This window comes from Cariama cristata, unplaced genomic scaffold (genome assembly GCF_000690535.1).
Source record: "Cariama cristata isolate BGI_N322 unplaced genomic scaffold, ASM69053v1 scaffold5778, whole genome shotgun sequence".
NCBI classification, from domain to species: domain Eukaryota; kingdom Metazoa; phylum Chordata; class Aves; order Cariamiformes; family Cariamidae; genus Cariama; species Cariama cristata.
The window spans coordinates 10,281-25,741 of NW_009630541.1; the positions used below are offsets into that span (position 1 = coordinate 10,281).

General features: G+C 37.1%; 1 protein-coding gene across 1 annotated transcript in view; it reads left to right on the forward strand.

The window, feature by feature from the left end:
• SYT10 (synaptotagmin X) overlaps positions 1–14,817 on the forward strand; it is a gene marked incomplete at its 5' end in the record, with an annotated part of 22,434 nt that extends 7,617 nt beyond the window's left edge. The window contains 4 exons of the mRNA XM_009705572.1: positions 11,372–11,492; positions 11,850–12,021; positions 13,506–13,635; positions 14,746–14,817. Of these exons, the coding sequence (XP_009703874.1) occupies positions 11,372–11,492; positions 11,850–12,021; positions 13,506–13,635; positions 14,746–14,817 (495 nt within the window). The remainder of the gene's footprint in view (positions 1–11,371; positions 11,493–11,849; positions 12,022–13,505; positions 13,636–14,745) is intronic.
• Between the last annotated feature and the right edge of the window lie 644 nt (positions 14,818–15,461).

The following is a 15,461-nucleotide window of genomic DNA, read 5'->3' on the forward strand; positions in this document are numbered from 1 at the left end:
GTGTGGGGTGGTTTTTGTTTTTTTTTTTAATTACTATGTGATTATGTAGATGTTCTATGGTATGGAGATATCCAAAACAGTCTGAGTCATCCCTGGGTTTGAGCATGGGCTGGACTTCCGCAGCGAGGATGAACAGAGGACAGAGCAGTACTAGACACTGCTTCAGTGACAGAAGCTTCATACCATCCCTTCAATAGAACTGGAGACTTCTCGTACCTCTTTTCCCAAATGTTTTCATGCTGTTCATACCTGCTAGACAGGGAAGTCTAGGTCTGCATGACTAGAAGGACAGAGGACTGGTATTTCCTCACCAGTCTGAGCATAAGCACTGTGTTTCCTTAGAAAGGAGAAATATTAGGGAGCAGAGCACAGTGGAGACAGTTTTGGAATGAGAATTCATAAAAACAGCTATTTATTTTAACTGCTGGGTCTACCAAACTGGTCTGAACAGCCTTCGCACACCTCCAGAAAACCGCATCTATGTATGCTTAGTTTGATCAAGCTCAAATTTCAGGTAAATTTAAGAACTGTGTTCTCAGGCTTAAAATTGAATCTGTGTTTAAGGTCTTGGAATAATAGCCCAATACCAATTTTTTAAATTTCTGCTAGCTTTGATATTATCTTTAATACTTTAGTAACGATTTAAATGCTCACTGGTCCTTTGCAACAGGCGTGTGCTTGAGATTTTTAGCTGATAACTAGAATGGTTTCAGAAAATTAGAATCCCTAGACTGTTCATCACTGGTTTTGAGCATATTGGAATGCCATATGAAATTATGCAGTTGGGAGAGATACTAATATACACCTCTATGAAAATGGTTACTACCATGGTGCTGAATTCTAGTTCAAGTTTCTTCCTCACTAAGGGTTAGTACATGCAGTTACAGTGCTTAATTCACTCTTATGGTGTTTTACTATGTATGAAGTTTAAGAGAAAGCATGAAGTTTTTGGATTTCAGCCTTTCAGCCAGTATAGTTTACAGTATTTCATGTGTATGAATAAGTTGTCTCCACTTAAACCATTAACAATAAACATATAAAATTGAGGTATCTTCTAGTACTGGGTGACTACATCAGCTTTGACAAGTCTTACACTATTCTCAGAAAATTATGTAAGAAACTGATTGAATTGATTTTTCCTGGCAAAATGAAACCCTCCTATAAGATGTCCTGTTACTATACATGCAATGTGTTGCCTTGTGTTTTACTTCAGCAGTTTCATGTAGATTAAAATTGGTTAGTAATAAAGGTTTCTAGTTCTGCCGTTTCAGAAACTGTAAGATGAGGGAGCCAATCCTGCACAAAAATAAACAGTGCATAACATGTTACTCAATGGGGAATTACAGTCTTAAGCACAAGATCTAAAGTTTACCAAAGTCACTAGCTAGCAAATAAATAAATAACTAATGCTTGCCAGAGTCAATTGGACTTGGATTAAGCCTTGAAAAAAAAGATCCAGCTGGTTCTACAATTAGTGAAAAATAACTGTACTCCAGGCAAGCATGCTTTGGTGTTCATAAAGAATCTTTAAAAACCAAACTGACTGTCTCAGTGAGAAGGTACTTTCTTACAGAGTAGAGCACAGGAACCAGGGTGCCATTCTGCAAATATATTTCTCTCATGCTTTTTCCTTCTTCACCTCTGCTCTGTTTTGCTGCATGTTCTGTGAAGCTTTTCAGCCCTTTGTTCAGACATGCTTCCTACACCCAGTGGTTTGCTCATGCTGTTGCTAAATGATAGATGGTAGAAAATGGTAGAAGTGGTAGATCAAAGGATTGGTGTAAAACTTAAAAAAATACAGCAGAAGTAGCCTCTCCTCAGTTTTGACTCTTTAGATCTCTTCCATAGTCAAGAATTTTCTATTCAGAAGGTAGAATGAGGGTAAAAATTGTTCCTATTACCTGCTTGGGAAGAACATATTTTTATGACACAGGGCTCTGCAGTCTCAGAGTTGAACATCAACCAGACAGATTTACCAAGGCAATGAACTGCAGTATTTTACTGGTGAAGGAAGTTACTACAGGAGATCAGGAGATTCTCTGCTATGCAAAGACCCTCTAATTTTTTCTAATAATTTCTAAAAGATTTGCTTGCACATCTATAAAGAGTTTTTATTTGGTACAGGAAATACTCAGTCTGGGGAAAATTAGACTGAGTGGTTGCACTGAGTCCTTTTGGCCATAAAACCAATGACTCTGTGGGAATCTATGGATTGAATACTTTTTTTTGCTCATAATAGTAATTTGAAATTATTTCATAGAAGTGCAGGATTGGCCCCCCCCAGGCGCTCATTTTTATTCTTATGGTTTTCAGCTGTTGATATTCATTCATATTTTGTGGCTTGTATTTTGTTCCTTTAATTTTTCATTCATATCATTGTTTCTTTGTTATATGTTATTTTGAAGACCTACAGCTATTGTATAATATGTAGCATGTACCTGTTGTAAGTGCTAAAGCATTTTCATTTCTTAATGTTAAATTATCAAGGTAAATTTGGTGTAAATCAGTTGTGGAAAAGAAGTATCCTAGATATCTGATGATATTAATATTCCCAAATTTTGCTTATACATAGGTGATTGAATTTTCAATAAATAATCCATCATTACTTCTGTTCGTTTGATTAATTAAAAAAAAAAAAAAAAAAGAAAAACTCAACAGGAAGCTTTGGACCACCTGTGAAGGTTGTGCAGTATATTGGAATATTGTAATTCTTAGTACACTTTAGGAAATTAATTCATAACATCAGAGGCAAACAAAATATCAAATAGATTGTTTAGTCAACATATCTAGCTTCTGGTTTTGCAAAGTGCTTGTGAGCTTTGCATACATTTCTAAGGTTTTTTTACTAACAAAATATACCACATACTTTAAAAAAAGAAAACTCATTTATTGAAATGGTTAACAAGCACTTAGGTGCAAATATTCAGTGTTGTAAAATTGTTTAGACAAAAAGACCACCTCTTGTGATCTAACACTTTCTGGATGTAAAAGTTTATTAACTTCCTATTACACTTTTTAAAATGGTTGATTGCTTTGGAAATCTCTGCCTCTAATGTCATTGCCTTAAAAAATATTGGCAAGTGACTGACAGAAACATTTTTTTTTCCAAAGGTATTCTGTGAACTCTGTTAGTGTAACCAATTCTAGGAAACTATGCAGTTGGAAAAAAAAACCAAAACAATAGGGCTCAAAATTTAGATGAAAGCCATTTCCAGCACAGTGGTATTCTCCTGGAGGTGTTAGTCATGGAGCTGTCATATCTTTGTAGCCTCTTGAATTGTCTCATGTAGACAGATGGAACTTGATTATTATTTAGTTTTCTGACACCAAGAATTTCAGTGCTGCAGCTTTCTCATTTGCGAAGTGGGATATCAAAGAAGATTTTCTAAGGACACAGACTTCATGTGATGCCCATGATGTGTGATTGCTGTTTCTAAAGCACTTGGAATATAAGTCAATAACATTGCTGGAAGAGTCAGAAGTCCTTAAATACCTTTTTTTTTTTTTTTTTTAATAAGCAGGACAGTAACATTTGTCTCAGTTTATTTATCTCAAACACTAGCCAAAGTAGGATGTCACACAGGTAGTCCTGCTAGCTGTTGGCACCTGCTATGGAAAGAGATTCTTCTGACTTCCTGATCAAACAAGAATGAAGCCCACCTCTGCAATTCACCCAGAGCAATTGCAGGCATTATCTTTGCTTAGTTTTCTCCATGGTTCACTGTTTAGTAAGTAGATAAAAAATGGCAAACTAGACCTTACTCTGGGTAAGACAATAGTGGTATAGAGCTGACAAAGATATGTGTTATGGTAGTCAAACTTTGAGGCCATATTATAAGGATTGTCTTATTTCTTAGTGCTCAAAGACCAGCACTATCAGGAAATATTTTATCACCAGCAATATAGTGGACTATGCTCTACAGTTAGCCATCCTCATCAGAATGGACTGTTAATGTTTCTGTAAATGTATATAAAAGCTTTAAAAAAATGTTAAACAGGTGTGAAAGAGTGAAGACTTGTCAGTATAGAAACATTTATCATCTCTGTAGTCAGAACAGCCCCTTTAAAGCCAAGAATAGCTGGCACTTACCATTTCTACTCAGGGCCAGTGACAGAAAGCATTCATGTGATCACCCGCTGCTGAGTAGATGAGACAATACTTTGGGTCAGTCTTTACAGGAAATGTGTTGAAGTTTTTAATTTAGGTTTGGGACTGCTTTAGGTCTGCATGGTAACTAGAAAAGACGATGGAGAAAGGGTGAGTTTCTGTCCAATTACTGAAAGCAAGGAAGGTTTCTATTGAATGTTTCTTTTTCATTTGAAATGAAAAATTATTTGAATATTCTGCTTAGCTAGAGACAAACTACTACTTTCAGTCTACCTTAAAAGTAAGAAATACTAGGTGAACGAAGAATATGGTTTCCTCAAGGGAAGTTAATATCTCTGTGTTCAGGTGATACTGTGGTAGCTATGCTAAGGAGCATGGCTTGACTGACCTGCTATGCCCTAAGTACTCTCTATGTTTCTCACTGCAAATAGTCTCTTTGCAGTCAATGCACTGCTGCTTCAGAAGAGCATCTTTATATGGGAAGCCACATACATTTTGGTTTGCTCACGTGCCAGTAGATGCCATGGTTAGTTCGCAGAAGTACCTCTGTTCACAGCTGTTCTGAAGCATTCTGCCTGGCAAGATGAAAATACCCACCTGGTGCACAAGACAGATGGTTATATACAGAGGGAGTGAGAAAAGAAGGACGCAGGAGGCTTCCCGGGGTGCTATGGAGAGCATTCAGCCTGCTGGACCCAGTGTGCTGACTCAGGGAGTTCTCTCTATGGAGTCAGGACTGAAGTCGGCAGCTGCGCTTACCCAGAGCAATCAGGATGTCAGGCGAAAATAAGCATTAGACCTCCACGAGAAGAAGATGCAGTGATTATAGAACAACAGGCTCTGCTGCTTCCATACTGTCTTCCTCAGAGGCAAGAACAAACACAAACCTCATTGATTCATTTCCCAGGAGAGCAGCTCAATCGATAAGTGGTGCTCGGAGGAAGAAAAAGAGCTGGATTTGATATGCAAAGACTGTCAGGAGAGGAAAGTAAATATTGGCTGTGGGGACAAGGTTTCCAAAGGAAAATCCCTTTGAGAGATGGTAGAATTAGCTCTCCAGTTCAAGCTTCACGTAACTTTTGACGATTTTTGTGATAACATAAATACCATCAAATTCTAAATGCATAGATGAGAAAACAGACACACTGGTAGAATTCTGTACTGCTCTTTCGTATCATTCCTTTAACTCTTGATCTATACCTTGAAACCAGAAATGTCTTAATACATTCTCAGCTAACTGTCTGAGGGGACAGGTTTCCATCTTATTTTCTTTCCATCAAGCCCCCAACATTTATCATTATGTTTTATTTTATCCCTGATTCTTGAAGGTTGAGGTCAGTAGTTTTTTCTTGGAAAGCAGGAATATGTATAATATGTTCCTAAACAGAACAAGCAAAAGAGAGTGAGAAAAATCTGTCCTTTAGGGGAATTGTCTTCCTGCAGTATTCAAGTAATCCAAAGGTCTACTTCTGCCAATGCATTTTTCTTTAAATTTGCATACTCTATAGAAAAGCAATTTTCAGTGTGACTAAAGGAAGCAGCTAGATGTCTAGGAATGTAAAGAATAACTTCTTTGATACCTGGAAAATTATTGTTGGTTAGTACAGATGCTTACTCAAACTACAGCAGGAAAATGAAGAGAAAATATTTGCGAATCAGGCACAAAATAAATTCATGCCACTCTTAGTATTTTTGCTATGCTACTCTCACATGCAATCTTTAAAACCTCACTTAAATTAAAATTAATAGTAAAGTAGTTCTGGATATTACTATTGAGTTTAAGAATTAAAATTATTACTGTGGATTATGATACTCTGAATGATAATGAAAGTAACAACAAGGAAGTTTTTGAGGGAATTTAATTTCTGATGCAGTATGAATTACACAGATACTTGTTCTTTTAACCATGGAAATTAATGACACACTAGTAACAATAAAAGTGTATAAATTTTTTAGTTCCAGTAATATTTACATAGCTCATTGTAAGAATCCATAGCAAGTTGCTCTTTTAAGACTGTTTGAACTGAAAAACTTGACAAACTAGGGGAAAAGAAGAAAAAACAAACATCAGAAAAAAAATGGCCTAGAGTTCATTTGTGATCAAGAAATGACACTTTATTTCACATATCAGCTCCCTATAAGCTTTTCACTCCTGCTAGCATAGGAAACCAGTTAAGATCTTGGGAGTATAGCAGGGAGACTACGGAAGTTCTTACACTGTCAGTATAGTCAGTAAATATTTTTTCCTGTTCAGTTCAAGATTATGGGTGATGATATGTGAGAAGAAACTACCTTGAACACAGAAGAATCTCTAACTTCCTCACTGAATTTGCGGAGGTCCTTGCTAAAAGTTGTCTCTTCTATTGAATTTAATGGAAACGACTGGGGAAATTAATTAGAGTCAGAGACAGCAAAGCTTTCTCCAGCAACAACAGTTCTAAAAACTTAATCAGGCTAACTGATGCTCCCCTACAAGGGCTCCAAACTTACATCCCTCCCCTGTTTTTCCCTATTGTGAATAGGGAGCACAGCCTCTCTAGAAATGTTGCTACTTCTACAGGCATAAGTGTGAAAATGAGAGTACTGATGTCCATTGGGTCTGATAACAAAAATAATAGAATAAGGACCCTTTTTCATCTGACTTTGCCAACCCCTGGACTGATTTCCCAAGAGCCCATAAAGCAGGGAATGCAGATCCTTGGTAACCTAATGGAAAAAATTATTATCACATCCGTTCAGGTGTGGTTGGTGTGGTTGGTTGCGTGGGATGAGAATTATGCTATTTGAAGAATCTGTATTCTGTAGCTGAAAAAACCCAAGTTCATCTGAATAGCTGACATACGCATATGAGATCAGTATTTTCTTTGTTTTATTTTGTTCTAGCATTGCCGTACCAGAAAATGGATTGAATAGTGAGGTAAAATGGAAGCCATAAAAATAACTGAATCTGGTATAGCGCTTGCCACCGTTCCAGTTCCTTAGTACTGTTTGATGGCTTGTGTGCACAAAAGGGAAATAAATGAAGAAGAGATATGCAATACCAACAAATGGTTCCTTTTGCATTAGTGCAGCTGTGCGCAATGCTGATTTTTCTGTACCTGTTATTGGAAGTTGGTGGGGGGAATCATTACGAGCATCTGTAAAGCTAGCTGTTAATTGAAATCTAAGTTTAGTTTAGGAAGAAAAAGAAAAACTCAGAATAGGCCTAGGAAAGAAAGAAAATTTCATGGGAGTTACCTAAGTAATATGCAATTCTAGGTGAATATGTGATACGTGTAAGACAATCTGAATTACAGTTAAAAGTTTGCATGAATGGCAACTACTGGGTACAGACTTGTGTCTTCTGAGTTGTGATTTCTTTGAGGTGGACTGTAATGCAGACATGATTGTTGAGGGCAGTCTGTGCCTTGGCTTCCTCAGAGTTGCTTATACAGAAGGATTCCTGTCAGACGACTTGTGCAAACTTAATTATCTAGTGTATTATAAAGTGAGAAAAAACCCAATTTTTTTAGAGCACTGGGATTCTGAAGTAATTTAAATCCTATTTTTAAATCTCAGTTAAAATCAATAATACTTAAGGATCCAGGGCATTTTAAAATGTTACTCATGATAATGAATGAGGTAGACAAAGACTGCCATTAGAAGTTTAAATGCTGAACCTTACTTTGTTCATTATCTAGGTCTGAACCTGTGTTTTCAGCTCCAAATTCATGAACCTCTAGTGCTCAAGTTAACAAAAAAGGGGGAGGGGGGGTGCGGGAAATGGTGATATCCCAATGGTGACATCCCATTTTACCCAATACCCAGTCTTTGATGCTATCACATACATATATGCATACTTTTAATCTTAAGCCTTCAGAAGAACACATAAAAGTTCATAAGTCTTGAGCTGCACCCTGTGTGATTGATTTCCAAAGAATATTTATTTTAATGATGCATTTTAATATCTTAATCCCCAGTTGTCCCGTGACTTGTACAGGTCCTAACAAAATATAGTCAGTTCATTCAAGTATGAAGACAGACCGCCAATCTCAGCAGATAGAGTAGAAAATGAGTAAAAGTACTAGGACTTTCTATTCCTTACTAACCAAAAAGACACTGTCTACAAAACTGTCAGCAAACATCAGATGCCACAACTAATACCAAATTAAAGTAAAAAGATAAAATTATCAGAGTTGTTTAAAGGATTCTGAAATAACTTGTATTTTGACTCAGTCTGAGGACCATGGGAACTCCTAGTCTGTGGTGGTAATCTATGACAGCCAGTTCCCTCCACCAGGAGGAGAGTTAAATGATGTCTACGGAGTAGTGCAGGAGAACTACTGTTTTTATTTCTAGCCTTTGATCTTATGAGTGACTCATAAATGTCTTTGATATAGGCAGGAGTGTCTGAAATAATATCTACTCTACTCTACTGCAGAATTTATCTATTGAAATAGTGCATAGACCAACACCAGTGTTGCTCCACAATAAGAAAATCAGATCTTTCAGGGCAGCACAAGCCACATTTTTTCCAGGTATAGGTCATAGGTGTCAGAAAATGCCTACGTAAACAGAGAGCCTTTTCCCAATTCTAAAACCATCCCTCACCACTTCAGATTGAGGAGTCAGTACACAGGTTGCAGAGCTCTGGTAATTTCAGTACATCGGCTCTTTGGACAGTCCACTGTGCGGGGTGAAAAGATTCCCTTCATTTGTTGTCCAGGCATTTCTTTTGCATTAAGACATCTTGCTTATTCATTGCATAGTCAAAAACACTAGGTTTGATTGCAGGGGATTTTCCCAAGCTCCTTTTCAGTATAACTTCAGTACATGGTATGCAGAAAGGAAAGAAAAAGGACTGAGCATAAGCCTCAAATGGTTGCCATGTTGTTAAGCACTGATGCATTTCTCTGCTCTTAAAAAGAGTACTGTAGAGTAACCACCATATAGAGTTTTGCAAGTACTTTGAACAATGCTTCTTTTAAAATATTTAAGTCATGGTAAATAGTCCTGTCTGTATTCTTGTTTATCGTTAGAACTCACCCAAACCTTTAAGTGTCTATCCAATTTCTCTTCAAAAAGAAATAATAGAATATTCAAGTTCATATTCCCAACTTGCAAAAATTATTTTTTCTCTATTCACCTACACAAATCATCCCTCTGAAGAAGGAAGAATTAGTCCTTTTTATGAGCTGCCCACTGTGTTTTGTGATCCAACCCATCTTCATCACTTCTCTCAACATAGACCTTAAACTTCAAAGCACTGGATATGGGGGAACTATATTTCCTTTTCAAACAAAAGAGTGAGATCTCTTTGACATGTGGATGTGAGAAATAACCATCAGACTCTGAATTCAGAAAGTAATGCTGGTAACAGAAGCTGTGCTTAAAACAGATTTCAGATATGACAAAAACAGTAAAATATAACAGAGAGCACGTGCTACTTTAACAAGTGAGTGAAAAGAATTACACTTCATTTGTTCAAGTTTTATTTATAGTTTCTGAAAAAGGAAAGTGAGTTTGTTAATGTACTCTGTGGCACAAAATTCTGTGCTCTGTGTGGCAAAGTAAGGAGTTGGGCTAAGGAGATGTCAAATAACTGTATTTATCCTATGTGGACTGAATGAGCTAAATAATTTTGAAATCCTGAGAAATCTGAAATTTTGAAATCCTGACAAGCATGAAATTTGCCCACAGTGCATGTTCACATGCTTATCAATCTATTCATTCTCAGAACAGAATCCCAGCAAAATGACTGAACATGTGAATTGACCAGCCTACACAACGGTCAATATTTTATTAACAGTGCAACAGAGAATTTAAAGCTATCTAAAATGGCATTCTTCAATTTAAAGTCTGCAATGCAAGGAGAAAAAAAACCCACACTAAACAAATCTGAAGCATGTGATTAAATCTATCTTGAGTAAAGAAAGATCTGAAATACTTATTTCAATTTAGAGATAGTATTAACCTGAAGGAAATCAATAAAACTGTTCATATGAGCAGTCTCATGACTATAAGCAGTGTATTTGTCATCTACACAGCAATCATTATTTTAGTGTGTATCTTTTAAAAATATATCATGCTTGCCTTCTAATACTAGAACAGCTGTACTATAAATCCAGCAGTTCTTAAACATATCTGTTCTCCTGAGGCAGCTGTAGGTTTGACAGATAAAATATTGAAGCTGAGATATTAAAAATAAGCTTTTTAGTAGTAGTCAAAAAAAGTCCTTTGAGATCACTTGAGCATGCTTGGGAGTGAGTGCCCTACCGAAGTGACTTCCTTAGATGTTCCTTACAAGCTCATATTTAAAAATCCTGAGTTGTTCTTAATGTACAAGTTTCTTTGGGCTTTTTGGGGGGTGTATTTAAAATCTTAGAAGAACAGGAACAATTCAGAACATAACTAACATCTCAACAACTAAACTTTATTGGTATTAGGATAATTATATGACTGTGAGAAAAGAAAAAAATAAGAACTGATGAAGCCTCTCTTCTTTAGATTACAGTTCTCAAGTGTTGTAGCATCTGAACTGTATAGCAACATCATATTGCATGAATTCACAGCACATTGTCTCAACATAGAAACTATCTCTTTGTGAGGATTATTAAGATACATATGGACCTTATGCATCTTTCCGAGTATGTTATCCTGCAAAAAGTTGCTGTTAAACCAGGAAAGTTGTAGGTGCTACTCCATTTCTTTGCTTTTCTTCTAGAATAGAATAACCGCTCAAAGTACAGTTAAGAGCAATAAAGTTAGCAACTTTTAAAGCACATTCATGTTTTCAAAGCACTTAGACAGGATAAACTTTTCATACACATACATGTGTGCAGAAGTAAATCTCCTACATAAATTCCAGTGGCTAAATGGCACGCAAATATGTGTGATCTAAATATCCTACTAGATTTCTTTCTATTGAGGGTGATGGAGTTTGAGTCTTTTCAAGAGCAGAATTTGACATTCTACATGCAGCATCTTTTCATTTGTGTGAATTCAACACAAACATATCAGGAATCCGGAAAGTTTTGGCTCTGCTTTTGTTTTATTTTCTCAGTTTAGTAATTCTAGATCCTGTCACTAAAATATTATCCTGTTGGTAGTCTTTCCATATTTTATAGAAATAATTTGTGAAAATTGTTTGTGAGCTCTTCAAAAGCATTTGAGGCTGCAAAAGAAACCTCGCCATGTTAAAAAATAAATTCTAAATTTTTGCATGATTTGAACTGAAATGTTGGCAGTATGGTCAGATTTCTAATCATTGCTTTTCTTTTTCAGGAAAGCATAGATTTGGGTGAGATCATGTTTTCCCTTTGTTATTTGCCTACTGCTGGGAGAATGACGTTAACAGTCATCAAGTGTAGGAATCTCAAAGCAATGGATATAACTGGCGCATCAGGTGAATCTACTTTTTTAAATAACAAGACAGGGTCTATCAGGGAGGGGACAAATAGCAACTCCTTGGTTTTTGTGTGTTTAACATGATTGTGAAATGGAAGTAGCAGGAGAATGGGTGTAAGCATTGTTCAGATCCACCGGCAATCTTTGGTCTGGCAGTCAGTATGTCCATTCAAAATGCCTATACCTTTCCTTTGCACTGACAGCATATTTAAAGCAGTGTTTGTCAGGGTCACTAAAATCTTTGTAATTTTTTGGCTTATCAGTATGACATTTCTACAAAAAAAATATTAGTCTTATGCTACACATTTGAATGACTTTGAGTCCAAATGCACACAACTGATTATCTGTTATTCAGATCCATATGTCAAAGTGTCACTGATGTGTGAGGGACGAAGACTGAAAAAGCGGAAAACGACCACAAAGAAGAACACACTGAATCCTGTTTATAATGAGGCCATCGTCTTTGATATCCCTCCAGAGAATGTGGACCAGGTCAGCCTCTCCATTGCAGTGATGGATTACGATCGGTAAGCACAGTTTGCTTTCTGACCATTAATCTTCAGTGAGAAGTTGCCAGATCATTGCAAGGAACTGCTTTCTACCTCCTTGAACTTTCAAGTGCGTTCAGTGTCACAAAAGATAAAACCTTGGGGTCTTTTCCTGAAGAGGTTTAAAGTTTCCAGATCTTTTAGAGCTCAGGCCATTTTATTGCATCATAAATAACTGTGATGAGGAAGAAACATGGCTCAGTCTTCTTACAGGCCACTAGGCTTGGCATACATTTCTGTCCTTATCTGGTGACTGGACTATGTAAAAGCTTTATAGATTAGGTATGTCTCCCAGTTTAAAAAAGGTTCTCAGATGTCTAATTTCTATTTAAATGGCAGGTATTTAAAACCAAAGAAGATTTGGATGACTAAGAAAGAATTAGATGCTAATTACCTCATTGAATTAAGTCATAATTAATTCTTTGGTTAACTCAATAAAGAAGCTTAGTAACCTTTGGGTTCAGCCCTCCCTGATAACACATTTGAGCCTCAATTATCTATTTTCTCACCAAGAACTGACAGGAAGAGATTCCTGCTTAGAGTGGTTCAAGGACTGCAGGTCGAACTAGGCAGTGACCATGAGAATCATACCCCAGCCAAGTCTGCTTCATTCAAGTGCTATTAGTAATGAACTCTTGAGATTGCAAGGCAAATAAACAGTGAAAGTCCAATTTAGTAACAAGAACCTTCAGATTGTTTTTCCTTGCAATCATATTTCTGATCATCCTCCAACTTCTGTCAGGAAGACTTTCTCAGTCAGGTGTGAAAGGGGCACTGTGGTGCTGTTTGGGAGAGAAGAGCACAGCAACTTGTACACTTTCAGTTCTCTTCAGCTGCTCCCTTCAAAGCATTTGCTAAGAGGAAGTAAGGAAACATTATTCTAATGTACACATAGTCAAGGCACAGAAAATTTATTTCTGGAGTCCCTCAACAAGTCTATGGCACTGCCAGGAGCATGATTAAGGTATAGCCTATTACAGCTATGCCTCTTGCCTTTCACATTTTTGACTGAAGTTCCAATGACCACAACAGTTAGATCTGGGAAATGCAGTGTGAAGTGATGTCTGAAGGTTTTGCAGTGTGAAATGTATTCCCCGTCATTTCCCTTCACCTTCCTCTCCCACAAAATTTAAGCATGCTTTCGTTCTAGATCATTCGGTGTATTCTGGTCCTTTTCTGTCCTTGTGTCTTTTGGGTTGTAACCTCTTAATGGCAAGGGTTAAGTCTTCATTGCTATTTTTATAGCTGCTAGAAGCACTATAGTAGTGGCTGGAGGTTTTTGATGCTACCATTACAGAACTTAATATTACTGGACTACCTCTAAAACTAGTATCTGTAATAAATAATGTGAAAACTTTGGGCATGTATTCTGTGCTGCACTAAACCAGTAAACAGAATTATACATCAGATGTTATTAAAACTATTTTTATTAAAAAAAAATTCTGCCTCTCTGCAATTCTCAGAGTAGGGCACAATGAGGTCATTGGGGTATGTCGGACAGGAATTGATGCTGAAGGTCTTGGAAGAGATCATTGGAATGAAATGTTGGCTTACCCACGTAAACCAATAACTCACTGGCATCCACTAGTAGAGGTAAGAAGTAGCGAAATTTTCTCCTTAGTATATTGAATGTTTTTGTCTCTTTCACACTTATGTGCTTCTGAGAATCATGAAAATCAGTGCAGCATCTATGGAGCAGCTATAAGATCCTTGGCACAACCAGAATCTAGTTGCATGGGTTTATTGATTACTTAAATGTGCCATTTTAAAAGTTTCCGTGATGTGCTGACAGCATTATAAGATTAAATTAAGACACTTAAAATGTCCAGAGATTATGATAAGAATCTTACATCCACTTAGAAGAGATAACTTGCAAATATTTCAAAAGCCATCATTTCGTATTCAAAATTCTTTAGCATGAACAGTTATATTGCTAAAACATTAATCTGAAATGGGCCTGCTAATTAGGCTAAATTGAGGCAATATACCAGCAGCTACCTCCAGAGTTACTCAAACAGACACTTATTGGAAGCTCATTCAAATGCATAGGTGATTATATCTACATGTCCCTGGGCTTGGATTCCCTCTTCAGCATGCTAAGGCCACTTTTTACTGGTTTTCTGTATGCAAAATGCTTACAGCTTTGGATTCAGACAGATTCATATTGAAGCCTCAAGAAACAGCAGGCCCTGTTTTGGAACACAGAGGACACACTGTTTAGACTTTCCTGAAAGCAGTCTCTGTAGAAAAATGAGTTGCTGTCTGAGGCATCATGAGCCATTTGGTTTCCCCACTGTGTAGCACGTGGCTGCACAGCACGTCCAGGGGCAGGTAGAAAATGCCCAACAGTAAAGCTTCAGTAAAACACCTAAGGAAGAGTTTGAGAGTGAGGAAACTGAGTCAATGCAGCAGAGAAGCCTCTTTTTAGAGGTTCGTGGCTCTCTCTGGATTGTGTGAGCTTGGAGACAGAGGTACCACTCCTGATTGGTGAAATAAACCCACTCCTGTGAAACAAGTCAGAGGCATTTTTAGGAGGACACTTGGTGAATTTTCACTCCATTATTATTTCTGCCAGAGACTTTGATCCAGAAAGGGACTAGGTATGATTTGGGTTCTTCTTTGAGGGAGTCTCTTGTCCTCTGAAATGAGTGTGATGCACAGCCAGATATGATGACATTTGTAAAACTAACACTTTTCTTGCAGTTACCTGGCCGAGCAACCAGTTTTGATAGCCAGGGATCTTGTTCGTCGCCAAAACCACCGCTTACACCCTAGGGAACAAGAGTGGATTCATCGTGTTCAATGTCCAAAGCTCCCTTGCAGCTCACATCTACATAAACAGAAGGTTCAGCTTCCACAGATGAGCTGTATCCATTTTTTTTAATTAAAATACGTTTTTCCTATTCTAAGTCTTCTATTACAGTTTATAATAATTTCTTAACATATGAATGAAGTTGGCTTGAGCCAAATATAACCCTTCCTCATAGAAATTCATTCACCTGTTTTCTTGCTGGCATATATCCAATGTCATATCCAAGCAGTGTTTTGATATGACCTGTATCTTTGCATAGACAAAGAAATCAGAAAAAAATCCCTTAAGCAATTCAAAACACTGCAGCTTGTAATGCCTAATTCTTTTGAGGGAGAGCAAATGGTCATATATAGCTCATGTAGTAAGTATCTTCTAAACCGCACTAAACCTGTATGACTTCTCAAGATAGCACTTCAAACTGAATGTTGCATGAAAAAACAACTGTTGTCATGTTTTGAGTGTTTGGAAAATCAGTTCATTTCTTGGGCAGGGAGGAAGTTCTGAACAAAAGCACACTGAAGCCGATGAGAAGGACTCTACTGGCTTCACTGGGTTTTAGTTCAGCATTTATGGAACAGGTCTTACAACTGGATCTATGCAGTTATAA